General features: G+C 26.9%; 2 protein-coding genes across 2 annotated transcripts; one reads left to right on the top strand and one right to left on the bottom strand.

The window, feature by feature from the left end:
• The first annotated feature begins 3361 nt into the window (after positions 1-3361).
• On the top strand, positions 3362-5096 carry LOC101241252 (zinc finger protein 391). Its single transcript, XM_065813271.1, has 2 exons — positions 3362-3637; positions 3926-5096. Exons 1-2 carry the CDS (start codon positions 3491-3493, stop codon positions 4835-4837), a joined length of 1059 nt encoding a protein of 352 aa, XP_065669343.1. The 5' UTR covers positions 3362-3490; the 3' UTR covers positions 4838-5096.
• A 1902-nt stretch (positions 5097-6998) lies between these two features.
• Positions 6999-10792, bottom strand: LOC100198091 (uncharacterized). Its single transcript, XM_065813272.1, has 6 exons — positions 10474-10792; positions 9499-9666; positions 9135-9393; positions 7763-7909; positions 7371-7623; positions 6999-7289 (listed from the first exon to the last, which is right to left on the bottom strand). The coding sequence occupies exons 1-6, from the start codon at positions 10529-10531 to the stop codon at positions 7074-7076; spliced, it is 1101 nt and encodes a 366-aa protein (XP_065669344.1). The 5' UTR covers positions 10532-10792; the 3' UTR covers positions 6999-7073.
• Between the last annotated feature and the right edge of the window lie 7542 nt (positions 10793-18334).

Genomic DNA, 18334 nt, shown 5'->3' on the forward strand with positions numbered 1-18334 from the left:
TCGCCGTTAGTTTATATTACACTTAAATATAAAAACAAATTAAGATAAAATACTAATATAACGTACAAATTACAGCTGCTGAAATATATAATAAGGTCTTATAAAAAAAATGACAGCATAATTTATCAAAAAAAAAAAAAAATGATAAAATGAAAAGTCAAAAATAAGTGAATAGTTATAAAATTTTTTTAGTTATTTTAATTTTATTAAAAAAAAAAAACTTAAAATTGAAATCCTTCTATAAAAATCATTTAGACTATATCACTAAACTAAAAAAAATTACAAATACAAATCACACTAAAAAGTCTATAGTAGTCAAAAATATGCTTGCAGAATGGTATTTGGGGAAAACATAAATATTTATTGCAAATCTCTCTAACGTGAACTTGGAGCTCTAAATATTTATTAGCTTAATATTCGCCTAGTGAAACAGCTAATATTTAAAGCAAAGCGTGGCTTAACTCCGGTAGCTTTTATCTCAAGTAGCATTTCAAACTTACTGTATGAAGTTTCTCATAAATATTCTAACAAATATTTTTTTGAGACAAACTTTGTCGTTCTCATAACCCATCTTAAAACAAGTTTTTACCAAATTCAATATCGTGGACCTTTTATTTAGAAAAATCTTTTCATATTTTTAATAAAAACAAAGCTGTAATAAAATGCACTTGAAGAATTTCAAGACTAAATCGAAGCAGCATTTACTTGACATGGACTTCGAATATTAGATTTTATTTTTAGAATAGAATTATCTTTTTAGAAAATTATTTAGAAGATTTATTGAAGCTTCTAAATTATTTTCTAAGAAGATATTTTAAATCTAATATATTGATCCTGGTTTAAGGTAATTAATTAGCATTTAAAATCATTATAAAGTCATAATTACGTGTCTTTAACTTTTGTTACTAAAATTTGTTAGTTTTAATTGAAAAATCAGTCTTTAATACTTTTTATACTTCATAATAAAACTTTTTGTTGAATTATTACTTTGATATTTATTTCTTTTTCATTGTATTTTATTCTTTTTTTAGTTTTTATATCCTAAATTATTCCAAAAAATAGTGTTTTGCTAAAGTATTTTGCTAAAGTTTTGTGTGTATTTCCTATTTTATTTATTATTTATTACTTAATTTTAAACGTTTAAAAATCTATGAGAGGCAATTCTACAAATAAAACGAAGGGGGAGGGGAGGGGGTGAATCTATAAAAAGTACCAACAGGCTCCTTAAAGGTCCTCAAAACACCCGACAAAATGTGTCAAACACCTGTTTAGCCGACTATGTTCCTCACTAACTAACAATAACTTGAAACTCACTTTCTTTTAGGGGAGGAGGGGTGTACGACCCTTTCTTTACACATACACCCGTAAAATCGTATCATTTGTATCATTTTAATTGCTTTATTGTAATTTTCATAAACGGTTATTAGTTTATTGTAGTTTCATATATTTCATATATAAAAAACTGCATATTTCATAGTTTCAAGAGTTTATAATATTTTTTTTAATTCAAAATCTGGTCTTTGATTGGTGGAATAGTGTTAAATTTGATTTATATATATATATATATATATATATATATATATATATATATATATATATTTTTTTAGTTTGGTATGTTGTATTACAACATGAAAAACTAAAAAAATATATAATTTATAACATATATATGCAGTGATGTAAAATATAGATGCAGTGATAAATACAAACGTTTAATTCTAATCGTCCGTGAAAATGTTAACATTAAAGTTGTGCATAACATCGGTTTAATCATTCGAGGATTCAATAAGGTTATTGCTCCACAATGTTTTTTTTTAAAACTGAACATTATTTTTTTAATTATACAAAAACTCCCCCTAACTGCATAAGCTGCTTTACATTTTAAATTCCTATTGAGAAAATATATGTATAAATGTTGAAAAATTAATTAACTAATGATTATGTTAACCATATTTAAGTAATGAATTCAATATTTTTTTTGTCATAAGTAGATTAAGAAACTAAAACTCTATAATAAAAATTCAAATTTGATATATTTAACTTATTTTGACCCTGAAATTATATTATTATATGAAATAAAAAAATAAATTTGATTAAATAGTTTTATATATATATATATATATATATATATAATATATATATATATATATATATATATATATATATATATATATAAAATAACTTGATATAATTTTAGAAGAATAAAACTTATTATCTTACCTATTCTAAAGGAATTGGAATATTTCTAAAGAAAATGTTTAATGGATGTTTTTAGCCTAATATTTGCAAAACTCGTACTTGATATACCAAATATCCGAGCAAAAACTAATCAAGCTAATAAAAAAATTACTAGAGGTATTGCATTAGGATTTATTTTGCTTACCTTTTGTTTAAGCCTATGTTTGAGCTCTGTATAGGTTAGGCTTAAATAAAGTCATAAAAAACACCGTTCTTTTGTTTTAAAAACTAATGAGTATTTGCCATTTATGAGTGTGTCCCTCTTTGTACTTTAAATAAAATACGTTATAATGGTTTGTTTTTAAATCTTAAAAAAGTTAAGAAAAAAATTATAAGCTGTTTAATGTGCAGTGTTTTTTAAATATGCATGTTGGTTTAAGTTTGCACCGTTATCTAACATCATCGAATACAAACCAACGGCAAAACGTATTTTTGTAAGACAAGTTCAAGAAATGAAATTGTTTACCAAAAATATTTGGCCTCTATTACTATATTGTACATTTATATTTTTTACAAGATAATGTAAACTGACTATAATTTTCTCATGACGTTCAAAAACTTGAATTATCACTGTTGTAAAAAAGTAATTGTCTGTAATTGATTCAAGTTTTTTAAAAATGGAAATAAGTTTTAATTTAAAAAATAATTTTACTAGTTTGGAAATAGAAGCTCTACCTAATTTTTTAAACTTATAATGATTCATATACAGATTGTAAATTTTTAGAGTAAGAAAACTATTTTTAAATGAAATAAGGTTTGTTAAATAATTAGTTTTATAAACTATGCAATTAAATTGTTTTTTGTTACGCAACTTCGTTCAACCAAAATCTTTTTTTTAATATTAAACAAATATAAGCTTTAACTTTAATTTTTCTATATGTATAAATGTTATAAAGTTTATAAATGAAATGGTTTAGCTTGATACCTGACAACAAGCATAAAATAACCATGCTCACTAAGCTTCTATCTTTATAACAAATATTTTTATAATAATCTTTAGAGACAAAATAAATACTTTTGTCAGCTCAGCTTAAACATTCTGTTGCCACGGAGAAAAGTCGTATTATAAACTAACAAAGTTTAAATATTTTCGGTAAATATGTTTATCAACACTAAACTCCATTCAAAATGTAAATCCTAGTATTATTACCCTTGAGATGTTTAAATATCACGAAAATTCTCGTTTTAAATCTAAGTCGTTTGTAAACATATAAATTGTAATACAAAGTTTTTAATTTGCGGAAAACCTCCGGATATGCCAGGTCAAAGTATTTCAGAAGCAGCGTGGTTAGTTAAAAACCAAGTGTGTGCGTTTAAAGACGATTTAAAAGCAAATAGGGAAAATCATCCTTTTTACCATGTTAAAGCAGAAGATTGTCGGATATCTGAAGACTGGCGAGAAGTAAGTTTTATGAATCAAACTTTTCTATGGCATTTCAAATGATCTAAATGTTGGAAGATTTTTTAAAAACTACTAGCAATAAAAAAAAAAATTTTATATTTAACTTCGTTAAAATTATATATTTTTTGAAATAACCAAAACAAACTTTTTTTGTTTACAAACGAAATTTTATTTCTTCAAAATTCAACAAAATATATTAGTATAATAAAAATAATAGAATATGTTGTTACATGTAATTCGCACATTGTTAAAAGTACTGAAATATGAGATCATCTTGGTCGTATTTAGACTTTAAAAGAAATGGATAAATACTTGGAGACTTACGAAGAAGAGAATTGCTCGAATCAAGAAGAAGAAAGCCGCATTAAAATAATATCTCGCTTAAATAAAACGGAGAATATTTTTGATAAAAATGAATCTTCGAATGACAGTATTTCACAGTATGACGAAGCAGAAAACTTATCGCCTGTGTATGATATTATTCACAGTAAGTCGACTACGCATACTTGTAAAAACAACTTGACAATGACAAACTATTTAAAACTACAACCACCATTTCCAGTAGCAACATCGTTGTTATCAGTGGTTAAAAAGCAAAATGATTCTTTATTTTATAACAATCTTTCGCCATTATACTCGCAAAACACTTGTTGGTCACAAAAAAAAATTTCTCAAAGGAAAAATCAATTTTTAAACTTAGATTCCGACGAACTTGAATTGAACATGAACTGTTACCATGAACCAAATGTTGAAGAAAACGAATTAAAAAATAAGCATGGTAACCATGCTGAATTGAACTTGAACTGTTTCCATGGACAAAATGTTGAAGAAAATGAATTAAAAAATAACCATGGTAACCATGTTATTTTACCATCTTTCTTTTCGCCTTCAGTTTCGTTGGAGGAAAAACGCAACCACAACCTTTTGGATATATCAAAAAGACGAATACACAGTTGCAACTACAATGGATGTAATAAAGTTTATACAAAATCTTCTCATTTAAAAGCACATGTACGGACTCACACAGGCGAAAAACCTTACAAATGCACTTGGGAAAGCTGCACTTGGAAGTTTTCACGATCAGATGAACTAACCAGACATTTTAGAAAACATACTGGAGCACGTCCATTTAAATGTCATAGTTGCGACAGGGCATTTAGTCGTTCTGATCATTTAGCTTTGCACATAAAAAGACACTAAAACAAGTTAACAGCTTGCAATAGTTATAATCGGCCTAAAATTTTTGGCGCCAAAATAAAATGTTCGTAGGTTCTGCAGTTCTTTTAACTGGTGGGACAAAGTTTAAGAAAGTTGTAAGAAAGAAATAATGTTTGAACTCTTTTTGATATTCTACTTCATTAAACTATAGATAAAACGAAAACAATTTTATATACTACATATATATATATGTGTGTTTGTAATAAAGTATCATTTAAAAGAAAACTTGTCTCTTTTACTATTTTTATGGTGTTTATTGTTAAACCAGCTGTGGGATTCCCTTAAACTAAAGATTGTAAAAAAAGAAGTACATCATACTATAATATTACTGAAATATATATACACATGTATATATATATATATATATAATATATATATATATATATATATATATATATATATATATATATATATATATATATATATTGTTTCAGACAACTTCTTACATAATATTTAATAGTATTGGTGTCCACTTTTTTTTAACATAACCTGAAAAAACATTTGTTGTTTTAAAGAAGATATAGAATATGTTTTGGCTCAAACCTGTCGCATTTAACAATAGTTCTTTAACTTTTATCCGGCTTGTGTCCTACTTATCGGAAATATATGTATACATACATACATACATACATACATACATACATACATACATACATACATACATACATACATACATACATACATACATACATACATACATACATACATACATACATACATACATACATACATACATACATACATACATACATACATACATACATACATACATACATACATACATACATACATACATACATACATACATACATACATACATACATACATACATACATACATACATACATACATACATATGGTCGAATTTTCGTGATTCTAGCTTGCTTAAGTTATTTTGAAAAAATTTAAAATTTTGAGTGTCTGTTTTAAATTTTTCCTTATTTATTTTGCGTATAACAGGTTTTATACAATTTCTTACATAGTATCGACAAGTAATGGTAGCTCTCTTTTCAACATATGCTAAATAAGCAATTGATGTTTTCAATATAGATTTTTGTGTACAAGAGCTCCTAGAAGTTGTGGGGCACCAAAAGTTACATTCATTAATAACTACAATAAAGAGTCTTTAATATTAACTAATTGTTTATGATTACTAGGAACGCTTTTAAAGAAGCTTAGGGATTTACCTCTAATGCCGAAGCATTCTAACTTTTTAAATAGAACATATTGATTGGCAATATATTCTATTAAAAAAGTTAGAATGCAATATGACAAATCGATGAATTCTCCTAGCGTAAAATGAGAATCTTTAAAAGAATCATGCTGCGTGTTAATTGAAGTATGGCGTGTTAAAAAGAATTATTTGTCTAAAAGTCGATTTGGTTATCACATAAAAGTTTATTGTCAACAAAATATTTGCAGACTCTATTACACGTTTATATTTCCTAATATTTCAGAGAAAACTTGAAGAACTGAAATAGGACTATAATTTGTAATATTGGTGTGATCACATGATTTAAAAAATGAGTGAATTTTTCTACTTTTAAAAAATATATCAAGGATCCCTGAGCAATAGATGCTTTACAAATTTTAAGGAGGTTATTTTCAAAGCAACGAAGGAGCGTCAAACTTAAATTTAATAAGAAATTTTTGTAACATAAAAGTATCATAGAAAAAACTATGGAAAATAAATCTAATACTATTTGCTATGAGTCCATGTTATTATTCCTTTTTGCTTTATCGAACCCATGTTTTCTACTCATGACAAAAATTGTATATGCCTCCTCAGCCGGCATTTGGTCCTAAAAAGACGTCTTTTGAACGTTCATAAGACGTCTTTTTAGGACCAAATGTTGGCTGGGTCTATGTCATGTGATGATTTTGTTCGCAACTTTGAAAGCTATTTTTTTTTTTATGAAGTAAATTGACTTCAACGCATTTTTGCAATCCTGATTAAGAAATGCGCTATCCCAGAAATTAACAAATTTTTATATTTAAAAAAAGTAACACTTTAACTAAATCTAAAAATTTATAATATAGAACAATAAACTTTATATTGTTGTAGAGATATGTTTACACGATAAAGTTAGTATTTTGTAAATTAACAGAAATTGAATAAAACTTAAAAAAATTTCACACAAAACGTTATCTTGTTTAAAAACATGTTTCCATAAGTTTTACATAGTAACTAAAAAAACATCTTTTTTGCATGAAAAGCCTAAACATCTGTATGAGAATTGTCTGAATCCTGTGCTATACTTGAAGAGATAGTAACTAGATTTTGAGTGGTTTGGGCTAGACTCTGGATGTTGTTTTGCATGTTAAACATATCAGAAATATGTTTGCTATAATGCTTACCAGCTATTAAGTTATTCTGATCAAAAGACGCGTCCCAAATCATTACGCCTCCGAATCGTGGTTCTTCTTTATATTTCTACATATTAAATATTTATATAAAAGCCATAGTAATTATAGAATTTTATAAAAATAAATTATATGAAGGTAGATAACTTACGCTATATATAACCGCAAGTTCCTGCGGAGTTCTGTAATGTTGAGGGTTTCCGGAAGCTTTAATATTTGCTGGTATTCCAATATAAATTTTAGGTCCTTTGTTATCCCTAGAATAGTTGAGCCATTTTACCATATGATCATCGAATACAACTGTATTACCTGTGTTGCACCAGTTGTTATAAAATTGCACATAAATTTCATCAATAAAGTTCGGTACGTCTCCAAGTAAATGTTCAGCAGATGGACCTAATAAACTAAAATGTAACTTTGCTTAATGGTTTTTAAACAATTACCTGCGTTTAAGCAATTGAATACTACGTATTGATACAGAAAAATAGTTATATTCTAAAAACAGTTTGAATCAATTGAAACAAACTTTTAATAAAATCTTACTAGTCTGGATAGGGACACTGGGGAGCAGCACTGATAAAAACTGATTGCGATCCAGTTTTCTCTAATCTTTTAATTTCTTGAACAAACAATGAGTAGTACTTATAGTCACCACTTTCAATATCAAGATCTATACCATTCAATACAGCACTAAATGTTATAGGAAAAAATAAAATGAAGACGACATCAAATTTTTAATTGCTGAAGACTTTAATATATTTAATAAAAAACTATTAAATATAACTATTGTTTTACAAGTAATAAAGTTACATTGAATGTAAAAAAAAAAATTAATTTACTTTGTTCGACAAACCTAGAAAAGGTAATAATATTCCTCTGACATTATAAAAGAAAATCTGTTGTTAGTTTTCTAAAGGTGTTTTTAGAAAAAAAAACTGTCCTGGAAATCTGATATTCACATTTTATATTTAACGTAACCATTTATAATACTGTAATTTATAATAATCTTTGAAAAAACAACTTTTCCTTCATTCATAATTTTCTTTCTTTCTTTAATATCTTATGGAAAAGTGCAACTTATAGTAAAATAATAAAATCTCTCCAATAAGCAAACCAAATTGTCTCTACTAAATTAAAGATTTGTATGTTGATAAACTTAAAAAAGGTTTTACTAGTCATGTTAAAAAAAAAAGGTATGGAAATCTTACATATATACAGTACTTTTCAATTAATTAACTTTGTTCCATATACTAATTTAAAGCGAAACTGTAACCAAATCCAAGATCGTGGATTTATAGGGAAAAACTTTATAACATATGGCTAAATTGAAAACTGTTCTATACATACCTTTTGGAACAGTTCAGAATAAAATCAAAGGAACTTTTACAGCAAAAAGACTACGGTTTAAAACAAATGTAAAAACTAATATAAATAAAGTTAAAAAAGGCATTTACACTATACAACTTTTCTAATATTTTAGAACATGAATTAGATTATTAAATCAAAGGTTAAAAAACCTTTGTTCACCTATTTAAATATAAAAAAATGATGAAATACACTTTCCAAAACTTGAAATATTGGTTTTTACAAAACTTATATTACAAGAAGATTGCAATACTGAAAACTTTTATTAAAACGCACATTGCCATCCATATTTGTACACCTCAACGTGCAACTGTTAAATATATATTATAATAATATATATATATATATATATATATATATATATTATAATAAATATATATTATAATAAATATATATTATAATAAATATATATTATAATAAATATATATTATAATAAATATATATTATAATAAATATATATTATAATAAATATATATTATAATATATACTGAAATACTTTAATGAGTACTTCAATATAAAAAAAATAAAATAGAGGATTTTTCAAATATACCTTCCAAACGGTCTTAATAATGGTAACTCCGAACCTTCAAGAAACAAATGGTAAACTCTATATGCAAAAAGCTTTGCCTCAGCTTCATTTTTGAATCCGACATTTCCGACTGCTCCGCCAAGCGATATTAAAACATTTTTGCCTCGCTTTTGACATTCTTTTACTCCATTCTCAATTGTTTTGCATCGAAATAAAGTCTTATAATCAGAACTTAAAGGCGTTTCACAATGGAAAGCAAAATTCATACCAGGCATTTTATCTAAATAATTAAGTAGTATTTTTTTATTATAGTTTTTTAATTATTCCCATATATTACTTTTCTATTTCTTTAGAATATGTATTAGATAATTAAAAGTTAAAAAACCTTTGTTCATTTCATCAAAAAAAGTATTGACAAAAGACAATATGATTGTATCATAATTGTAAGAGCAAAATTCCGAAAGATCTTTTTCCCAAAATTCTTTTGACTTCAATTCGTTGTAAACGGCATTTTGTCCCCAATATGTTACGATCTTGTGACTTTTTATATTTTCTAAATTCAATTTTAACAATATGTAATACAAATATAAAATGAAAAAGTTAATCACGTCACGCAAATAAAATCAGTTCTCCAAATGATTCTAAATATTTAATACATCTATGACAAAAATAAATTTTAGCTGTATCTGTATTTCATATCTGATATAATCACAGATATGAAATATGTTTCATATCTGTAATTATATATACATCTAAAATTTTGCATCTGACTTTTTGACAGTTTTGGAATTTCATATTTGAAAAAATGAATTTCCAAAACTGCAATTTTTTAAATTTAAAAAAATCCGTTGTTTTTAATTTATCATGAGCACCATAAAACATTTTTTATAACAAAACTTAACACAAAAAACAGCAATGCAAAATTAAATTTATGCTAGTCTGTTATAAAATAACAATGTTAAACTATAAAATAACAATGTTAAATTATTTTGAGTTAATAAAATATTATAAGTAATAATTTTAAAAAGTATTCATGCTAAAAATTAAAAAAAAACCTAATTTTGAGAATACCCTAAAAAGTTGTGCCATTCGCAATCACAATAGCCGGCATATAGATTTTTCAAAAAAATTTAATTTAATTGCTAATATTTTTATATAAAAATTTTAATATTAATATTTTATATAAAAAATTTTTGTCTAAAATTTATACTAAAAACTCTATTTTAAGATTGCAACTTTAATTTTTTTTGGTGTTCTATTGTTAAAATTTTGGTTAAAATCTAAAACCTTATAAGTAAAAAATTTTTTTTAATTATAAATATAATTATAGTTCATAATTTTAAAATAAATTTAAACTTACCTTGATGGCTGTTTTTCAGACATATTAACAGTATATATGCATAGCAAACTAAAAACATTTTTTTACAGGAACAATGTTTAGACTCTCAACTACTGTATTTGTTTTGTAAAATTATTAGCATACGCAGCGGTTTTTCCTGCCAGTTTGCAAATGTAAAGATTCTCTTTCTAAGTTTATATGGCAACAGTTCTTTCAATTAGTTTGCAAGTGCAAAGGTTTTTTAGTTGTTTGGCAAATGAACGGTTCATCAAATGAAAATATTTTTAACCCTTTACATTGCCTTTTATAAGAAAAGACTTGAGTAATCTTGTTACTTTTCTATTTATTTCTGATAATTTTGTATTACAATGTATTACTTTTAAGATGACTCATTTTTTTATTGCATATCTATAAATACCTTTTTATAATCAGAAATAGTATGTTACCGAATCATTTGTGTGATACCGAATCTTTTTACCAAATGTTTTTGTAAGAACAATGATCATACTCCCATTATCTTAAGATTACTCATTTTAAACCTTATTATAAGTTCTTTATCATTCACTTATAAGTGGTTCCTGTGAGAGGGAAAAAAATACGAAATATAAATTATATATATATATATATATATATATATATATATATATATATATATATATATATATATATATATATATATATATATATATATATATATATATACATACATACAGAGAGAGAGATTTTATCATATTGTTAAGTTTTTAGACTTAACCATATGATAAAATACACCCTAATAAATTTATAGAAATATACCCCATTTAAATTGTATAAACAATGGCATTTGGTTAATAAGCTGCTATTGACCACATAACCTTTCAATTGCATTTTCAAAACACACAACTTTATCAAATATAGATTGAAACATGTTGACAATAAAATGTTGTAAAACTTGGGTGTTTAATAGTCTCATTAAATATAATTTGACTTGCCATGAAATTTGCACTTTTTAAAAATTTGTATTTAACTTTTTTATTATTACTTTTGCAACTTTTAAATTTATTGCAACGAGGGGTGGATAACTTTGTCATAAACAAAATCAAAGATTTTTTTGTTTTCTAGAGAATTAAATTGTGAATTACAACTGGAAATCCTTATAAATCATGGCGAATTGCTCCCTTTTCGATACTAAAACTCTTATTATAGCATCATGACATCACTAATGTTTTGATTGTTTTATATCTATGCATAAGGAACCGCTATAAAAAAATAATGAAAAAATGTTTTTCTAAAAAATTTTACTTTAATTAACCTTAGAGGTTTTATGAATAAAAAATGTTTAAAATATAATTAAAAAAAAAAAAAACTACAAAAAAAAAAAAAAAAAAAGTTTAGGTAACTATGATGTGGTATGAGATTCAGGATATCAAAAAGTTTGTAAGTTTTGGCAGCTAATATGTCTGTTGACGAGTTGAAATAGTTAAAACGTTTGATAGTTATTACAAACACAAATTTATCCAAGATAAATAAAATTCCAACAAAAAAATGCTGTAGATTTTTTATAAGTAAAAGCGTTACAGTCATCTTAGAAACAAGTAGGAAAAGTATTAACTTCTATCCTCATAAACTATAACTAAATAAATTCCCCTAAATTTTATGGTAGCAGCATCTGTTTATTCACTCCACTCTTTTAACGACTTCTTTATTGAGACAACTTTTACGTTTACGTCAAACTATTATCATAGTTCTAAGAGAGCGATTTCGATAGAATAGAAGTGAGGTCATTTGAGAAAATAGAGCTATTTGTTTTATAGGAGATTGTCCATAAATTACGAAACACTAAACTTTTTAAAAAGTAGAAGTAGGAGATTTGCTCTTTTACGCAGGGACTTTGAACATAAAGGCTAATTTAATTTTTGGTTCATTTAAAGGATCTGCGAAGAAAACTTCTTTTTGTTTGTTTAATAACTAATTTTAGCATTGCGTAATTTATGAACTATATCTAAAAAAAGTATGTTATGTAAGAAAGTATGTTTATATAAAAAATATATAAGATCTTTTAGATTATCTCAAGAATTTGATTAGATTATCTCAAGATTTTAGGGCAGGAATTACATTTAAAAAAAAATGTAGTTCAAAGTATTATCAAAAATTATAAACGTGGAAAAAAAAAAAAATAGTTCTAATATTTGATATGTTTCGATTCAATAAACAATGTTTTCTTTAAATTTTTTTTTTAGTAGTAATTTATTAATTTAGATGTTAAAAAAGTAAATAGTAAAGAAGTAAATAAAAAAAGTAAAAACACTTCCATACTTTTTTTTTTTTTTTTTTATATAAACGAGTGAAATTTAGACAACAGATTTAAAACTATAAAGCATTGTAGATATGAGTTTTGCTCATCGTATTAATATTTTGATTATAAATCCTGACTTTTTATAAACCCCGACTTTTTATAAACCCCGAAATTTAGTTATAGATTCAAGTTTTTGAATCTTATTGGTCGTATGTTAAATATTGTGCTTTCTGTAAGAGAATCAGTAAATCAGTAAAACAGGATTTAAAGTTTATTATTTTTAACCTTTAATAAGTTTCCAGATATACGACTAGTTAGAAATTTACCCTTCTTGCATATATTGCAAAGCCCAATATTTACTTTATTTCGTGAAACATTGCCCTAAAATATTGGTTTATGGTGCAATTACAGCCAATTGATGTGGTTTCGATTACCTTGAAATACTTTAGAAAAAACTTAAAAGATTCATACACATCACAAATGCTCAAAAATTGCAAGATGTTTGAGCCCTTTTAACAGTATCAAGCTTTGAAGCAGTTGGTGGCATAAGAATGAGGTTAAGTTATTGGTTATTTAGTCAACCTCAATTCTATTGATAAAAGATAGATGTAAGAGTAAGCTACAAATTTATAAATTATTCTACATGCCACCAAAGGTATTAAGGGCTAGAGGGTCTAAAAACACATATTTATTTTTAAGAAGTAAATATGTATTTTTAGACCGCCTTTGTCGTCTAAAAATACATATTTCTTAAAAATAAATCATTTTAGAAAATTGGTAGTTTTGAAAGGTATTAATATTTTATTCCTGACCATTACTAAACATAAAATGTGTATTTTATGGTTTAACACACTCTAGAATCAATAATGTTTTATTCTTGTAATTACTTTCATATAATTTTGAAAGTAATTAACACTTCCGTAGGACCCAGACTATAACCCTATCAAAAATTTTTGGGAGATTATGAAGTTTTAGGTTTCAGATAAACAGCCATCAAGTTTAAATAATTGAAAGAAGCAATAAAGAAAGTTTAGATAAAGAATATATTTGCCAAGCACTGCAATAGCCTGATTCTTAGCATGCCACGCTGAATCAAAGCAGTTGTCAAACGCAAAATTTACAAAATACTGACATATCCAAATATGCAATGATTTTAATAGAGGATATTGTCAAATTATAATTTAAAAGTAAATACAGTCGTTTGATAAATGAAATCTATCAAAATATCCTACCAAATTTCAGAGAATAACTCTATCAATCCCATAATCCATCTTAAATTAGTTTTGTACCAAATTTAATATCGGGGATCTTTTGTTTGGAAAAAATTTCTTTAAATTTTTAATGAAAAACAAGACTTTGTTTAAAACTGCACTTTGGAAAGTTTTAAAGCAGCATTTGCTAAACATGGACTTTGATACATTTGATTTCAAATATCTTTTTTGAAAACGATTTAACAGTTTTAAATTAAATAAATCATTTAAAATAATTACATTTTCTTCAGCTTTTTTTGCTAATTGTTTACTTTTTTGCTAATATTTTTATTGATGTTTATTAACCAGCCGTTATTATTTTATATCGCATTATTTTTAATAAAACTTAACGCAATTTTTTGTGGATTGATAACTTTCATACTTTTGTCTCATTTTATTTTTGAAATCCACTGGAAGATTGTTAGATTGTAAGTATTTATTTCATTGCTGAGGTTTTGTATGTATTTATAATGTTTATTTATCACCTATTACGTATATAATATAAATTTTTTTAATGTTTAAAAACGCCAATGTAACGGGGCTCGGTGATAAGACAATTTATCTTTTTCTTGCTCCGGCCAGGATTTTTTATAATTGTAATTTTGGAATTTTTAACATATGGCAAAATAAATTAAAAAAAAAAAAAAAGTGCAATTGCAATTTTTCCCGAAGAAATTCCATATACTTGACTCCATTCATAGTTGTTCCTTGAGGCAAAAAATAGAACCCAGCAATCCTATATTTTGATTGGCGCACCAAATCAACTGATTTAGTGGATGTTTCATTGTTTCAATTGTATAACAAGCCTGAAATCTATAGGGGTCTTTTAGATTCATAACAGTGGTTAACCAAGATTTGCGAGCTGGTTTGTATGATTAAGACCGCACTCATACCTTAGACAACGGGAAACCGTCATAGAACTGATATCTATACCTGTCTAAAGCACAGCAGTACTTGTATTTCTACAGAAATTTGTTGCTGTACGCTTTATTATGCGATCATCTCTGAGACAGTTTTTCCTTGCACGCCATATCTCTTCTTGTCACAAAAACTCCCAGAAGTTTTGAAATTTACTGCAGTGTGCACACCAGTCTACTCACTACTCACGTATTGCACCAACTTGCCGTTCTGAATATCTTTCATTAATAATGAAGGGTATTCAGGATGAATATTGTTCATTATTCTCAAACCTTCAGAATGAATATCCTTTATTATTTAATAAAGGATATTCATTCTGATTGCTGATTAGGATGAATATCTTTTTGATTGCTGCTCCGATAACACTGATAGTATTACTTCAAATTTAAATTGTGATTTACTCATGATGTGGCTGATGCAATAGGTTATTGCGTAAAAATGAACACCAACCACACATTAACCCTATTTACAGCTAGTGGCCTTAAACTCTTGCTAACGACTGTAAACACGATGTAATCAGTGGCGTATTAAGATATTTTGGGCCTTTGGCAGCGCTACTTCGGGAGCCTAATTTAAGCATAAGAATATTTAAAATGTATAATTATAAATTTTAGGTTGTTAATTAATTGTCTGTTTAAAATAAACTTTATAACAAAAAACAACTAAATTGTAAAATTAGTTGTTTTTTGTTATAAAGTATTAGCGGAAAAAGCATTTATCTTAATTATGTTTTATTTTACTTGATATTAAGTAAAGGGTCTACTGCGCGCACGCACACACATATATACAAATGGCCGCATTTGTCAACTCAAAACACCAAACAACTAAATAACAACAGACCCTAAAGTAACCTGCAACACGCTATATAATTATTTTTAATCAGAATCTAAAACCAAGCCTATGAAGCCTCTCCCGATATTTAACCCTTGTTCTACTAGCATACTCCAATCGAACATCCTTACATCATACAAACCTGTCAAAGAAAAGTTTTTGTATCTAATCAAAACCAAACCAATGGGCTTTGATGGCATTAACCCACGAGTTCTTAACAGTTGTGCAGCAAGCTTTGCTATTCCAATTAGCATCATACTCTTAGAATTGTTGAGGCCAGCGAAGTACCTTCTGAGTATTAGAAAGCTGAAATCGCTGAATATAGATAGGTGAAATAGAAATAGGTGTTTTAATGACTAATGATTTAAAAGTCAGGAAACAAGTATTCTCAACCATATTAGCTGGCAACCGTATGCTTGGTAAGCTCGAGAGTACTTTTCGAGGCCGTCGTCTTGGACAATGGCGCACATTGTATATTTCACACATTGTCCAACACTTGGAATTCGTAGTACAAAACATATCTAGCTCAAGATATCGTAAAACTAGAGCAAACTACCGAGCCACAGTCTCTCTACCATAAAGCATTAACCTTACACTCAGCGACTATCAAGATTAAACCTGACAACATTAACCAAACGACGAGCAATAGGAGATCTTTATGAACAATACAAAACTAACGACAAAACCGATATAATTAACACAGTCCTTCAACGCCAACCAAACCCAACGTCTTCAAAGTATAGTTTTCGAATTACTGGAATTGAGAAGAAAAAAAAAATATTTTCAAATATAGTAATATCTAAAATAAAATATCTGAAAAATCAGTTTTTTAAAGAATGTTTTCCTTTATACTTACAATCATTAGGTTGTTTAGCTTTTTAATTGCCGTTTTTGACAAAGCTTGCTCAAATTGCCGTTTTTTACAAAGCTTGCTTGCTATTTGTGTGTGTATATATATATATATATATATATATATATACACACACATATATATATATGTGTGTGCACCTAGGACGTACAATATATATCGAAATCATTACTTCCATACCTATCACCAAAACGATTCTCTAAAAAACAGATGTCTGTTTAATATTGCTAAAAATCATTGTAAAAAGATTTTGTCACCAGAGCTAGCTATTCTCAGGTCATAAAAATATTTAATCTCAAGTATTTAATCTCAAATATTTAATGTCAAATATTTAATCTCAAATATTTAATCTCAAATATTTAATCTCAAATATTTAATCTCAAATATTAGGCTCTCGTGACTTCTGGAGAATCTTTAACAGTATCAATAGTAAGGTCAATTATTTTATTCTAACTCTCTTGTATAATCCAGATTTTGTCACCTCACGAGAAAACAAAGCTAAATTATTTGCTAAGAACTTCTTGTCAATATTATCTCTTAACTCCATAAGTTGCGTTCTACCTAATATAGCCGACAAACAAGCTGATCCATTGTTTGACATTCGTATCACTTTAGCTTCTTAATCTAAAGTGATTTCCTGCTTAGACTTTTCTACAGCTTGTGGTTCAGATAACATACCTGTTGTACTCGGATCTGTCGTCTATAATTTCAAAACTATTTAATAAGTGTTTATCAGAGTCTTATTTTCCAGCCTGCTGGAAAGTAGCACCTGTTATCCTTATTTTCAAAAATTCTAGAAAGCGATCTGACTCGTCTAACTACCGTCTTCTTTCTATCATAAGTAAGGTTTTTTAATCTTTAATTAACGAACACTTAATCTCTCATATTGAATCTAATAACAATTCTTTCCGATCACCAATATAGATTTCGATCGTCTTGTTCTACTCCTGATTTGTTAACAGTTATAACCGATAGGTTTTATCATGCATTAAATAGATGTGGAGAGGTTAAGGCTATTGCTTTTGACATTTCTAAAGCTTTTGATAAAGTTTGGCAAGCTGGTCTTCTCCATAAGCTTTCTTCTTACGGTGTATCTGGTAACATCTTTAAGATTATTGAATCCTTCCTTTACTTTTATAGTATAAAAGTTGTCCTTGATGAACAGCACTCTTCTTCATATCCGGTAACTTCAGGGGTTCCTCAAAGTTCTAAGCTTGGCCTTACACTCTTTTTAACTTACATTAACTATTTTCCAGATATTCTCACATCCAAGGTGGCGTTGTTCGCTGATGATACAACCATTTATTCTTGTCTTGATAAGAAGCCAACACTCTCTGATTGTTTGGAGGGGGCATTTGAGCTTAAAAAGGATCTCACGTCTGCTACAGTATAAAGCTCACAGTGGCTGGTGAGTTTTAACTCAAGATAAAGCTAAATTTTTTTCACCTAACCGTTATCATAATAATTGAGATTTTCCTTTATTTATGAACGGTAATGTACTCGATGAGTCATCTATCCTCATCTAACGATGAGGGTAGATGACTCATCGTGTAGATTGGATTAACTATTACTTCCAATCTTTCTTGGAAACCATTTATCAAATCAATTGTAAAATATGCATCTGCTATATCTGCAATTGTAAAATATGCAAACTCTTGATTCTATTCTTTATCTCTATAGTACTCAAATCCGTCCTTGTATGGAACGTCGCTTTATCTGGAACCGATCTTCCAATGATAC

This window comes from Hydra vulgaris, chromosome 12, assembly GCF_038396675.1.
Source record: "Hydra vulgaris chromosome 12, alternate assembly HydraT2T_AEP".
Lineage (NCBI taxonomy): Eukaryota > Metazoa > Cnidaria > Hydrozoa > Anthoathecata > Hydridae > Hydra > Hydra vulgaris.

Coding starts and splice junctions, on each gene's coding strand:
- LOC101241252 (XM_065813271.1), top strand. CDS start 3,491: ATGCCAGGTCAAAGTATTTCAGAAGCAGCGTGGTTAGTTAAAAACCAA. Junction 3,638..3,925: donor TATCTGAAGACTGGCGAGAA/GTAAGTTTTATG, acceptor GGTCGTATTTAG/ACTTTAAAAGAAATGGATAA.
- LOC100198091 (XM_065813272.1), bottom strand. CDS start 10,531: ATGTTTTTAGTTTGCTATGCATATATACTGTTAATATGTCTGAAAAAC. Junction 7,624..7,762: donor CAGTGTCCCTATCCAGACTA/GTAAGATTTTAT, acceptor GTTACATTTTAG/TTTATTAGGTCCATCTGCTG. Junction 7,290..7,370: donor AACTTGCGGTTATATATAGC/GTAAGTTATCTA, acceptor TTTAATATGTAG/AAATATAAAGAAGAACCACG.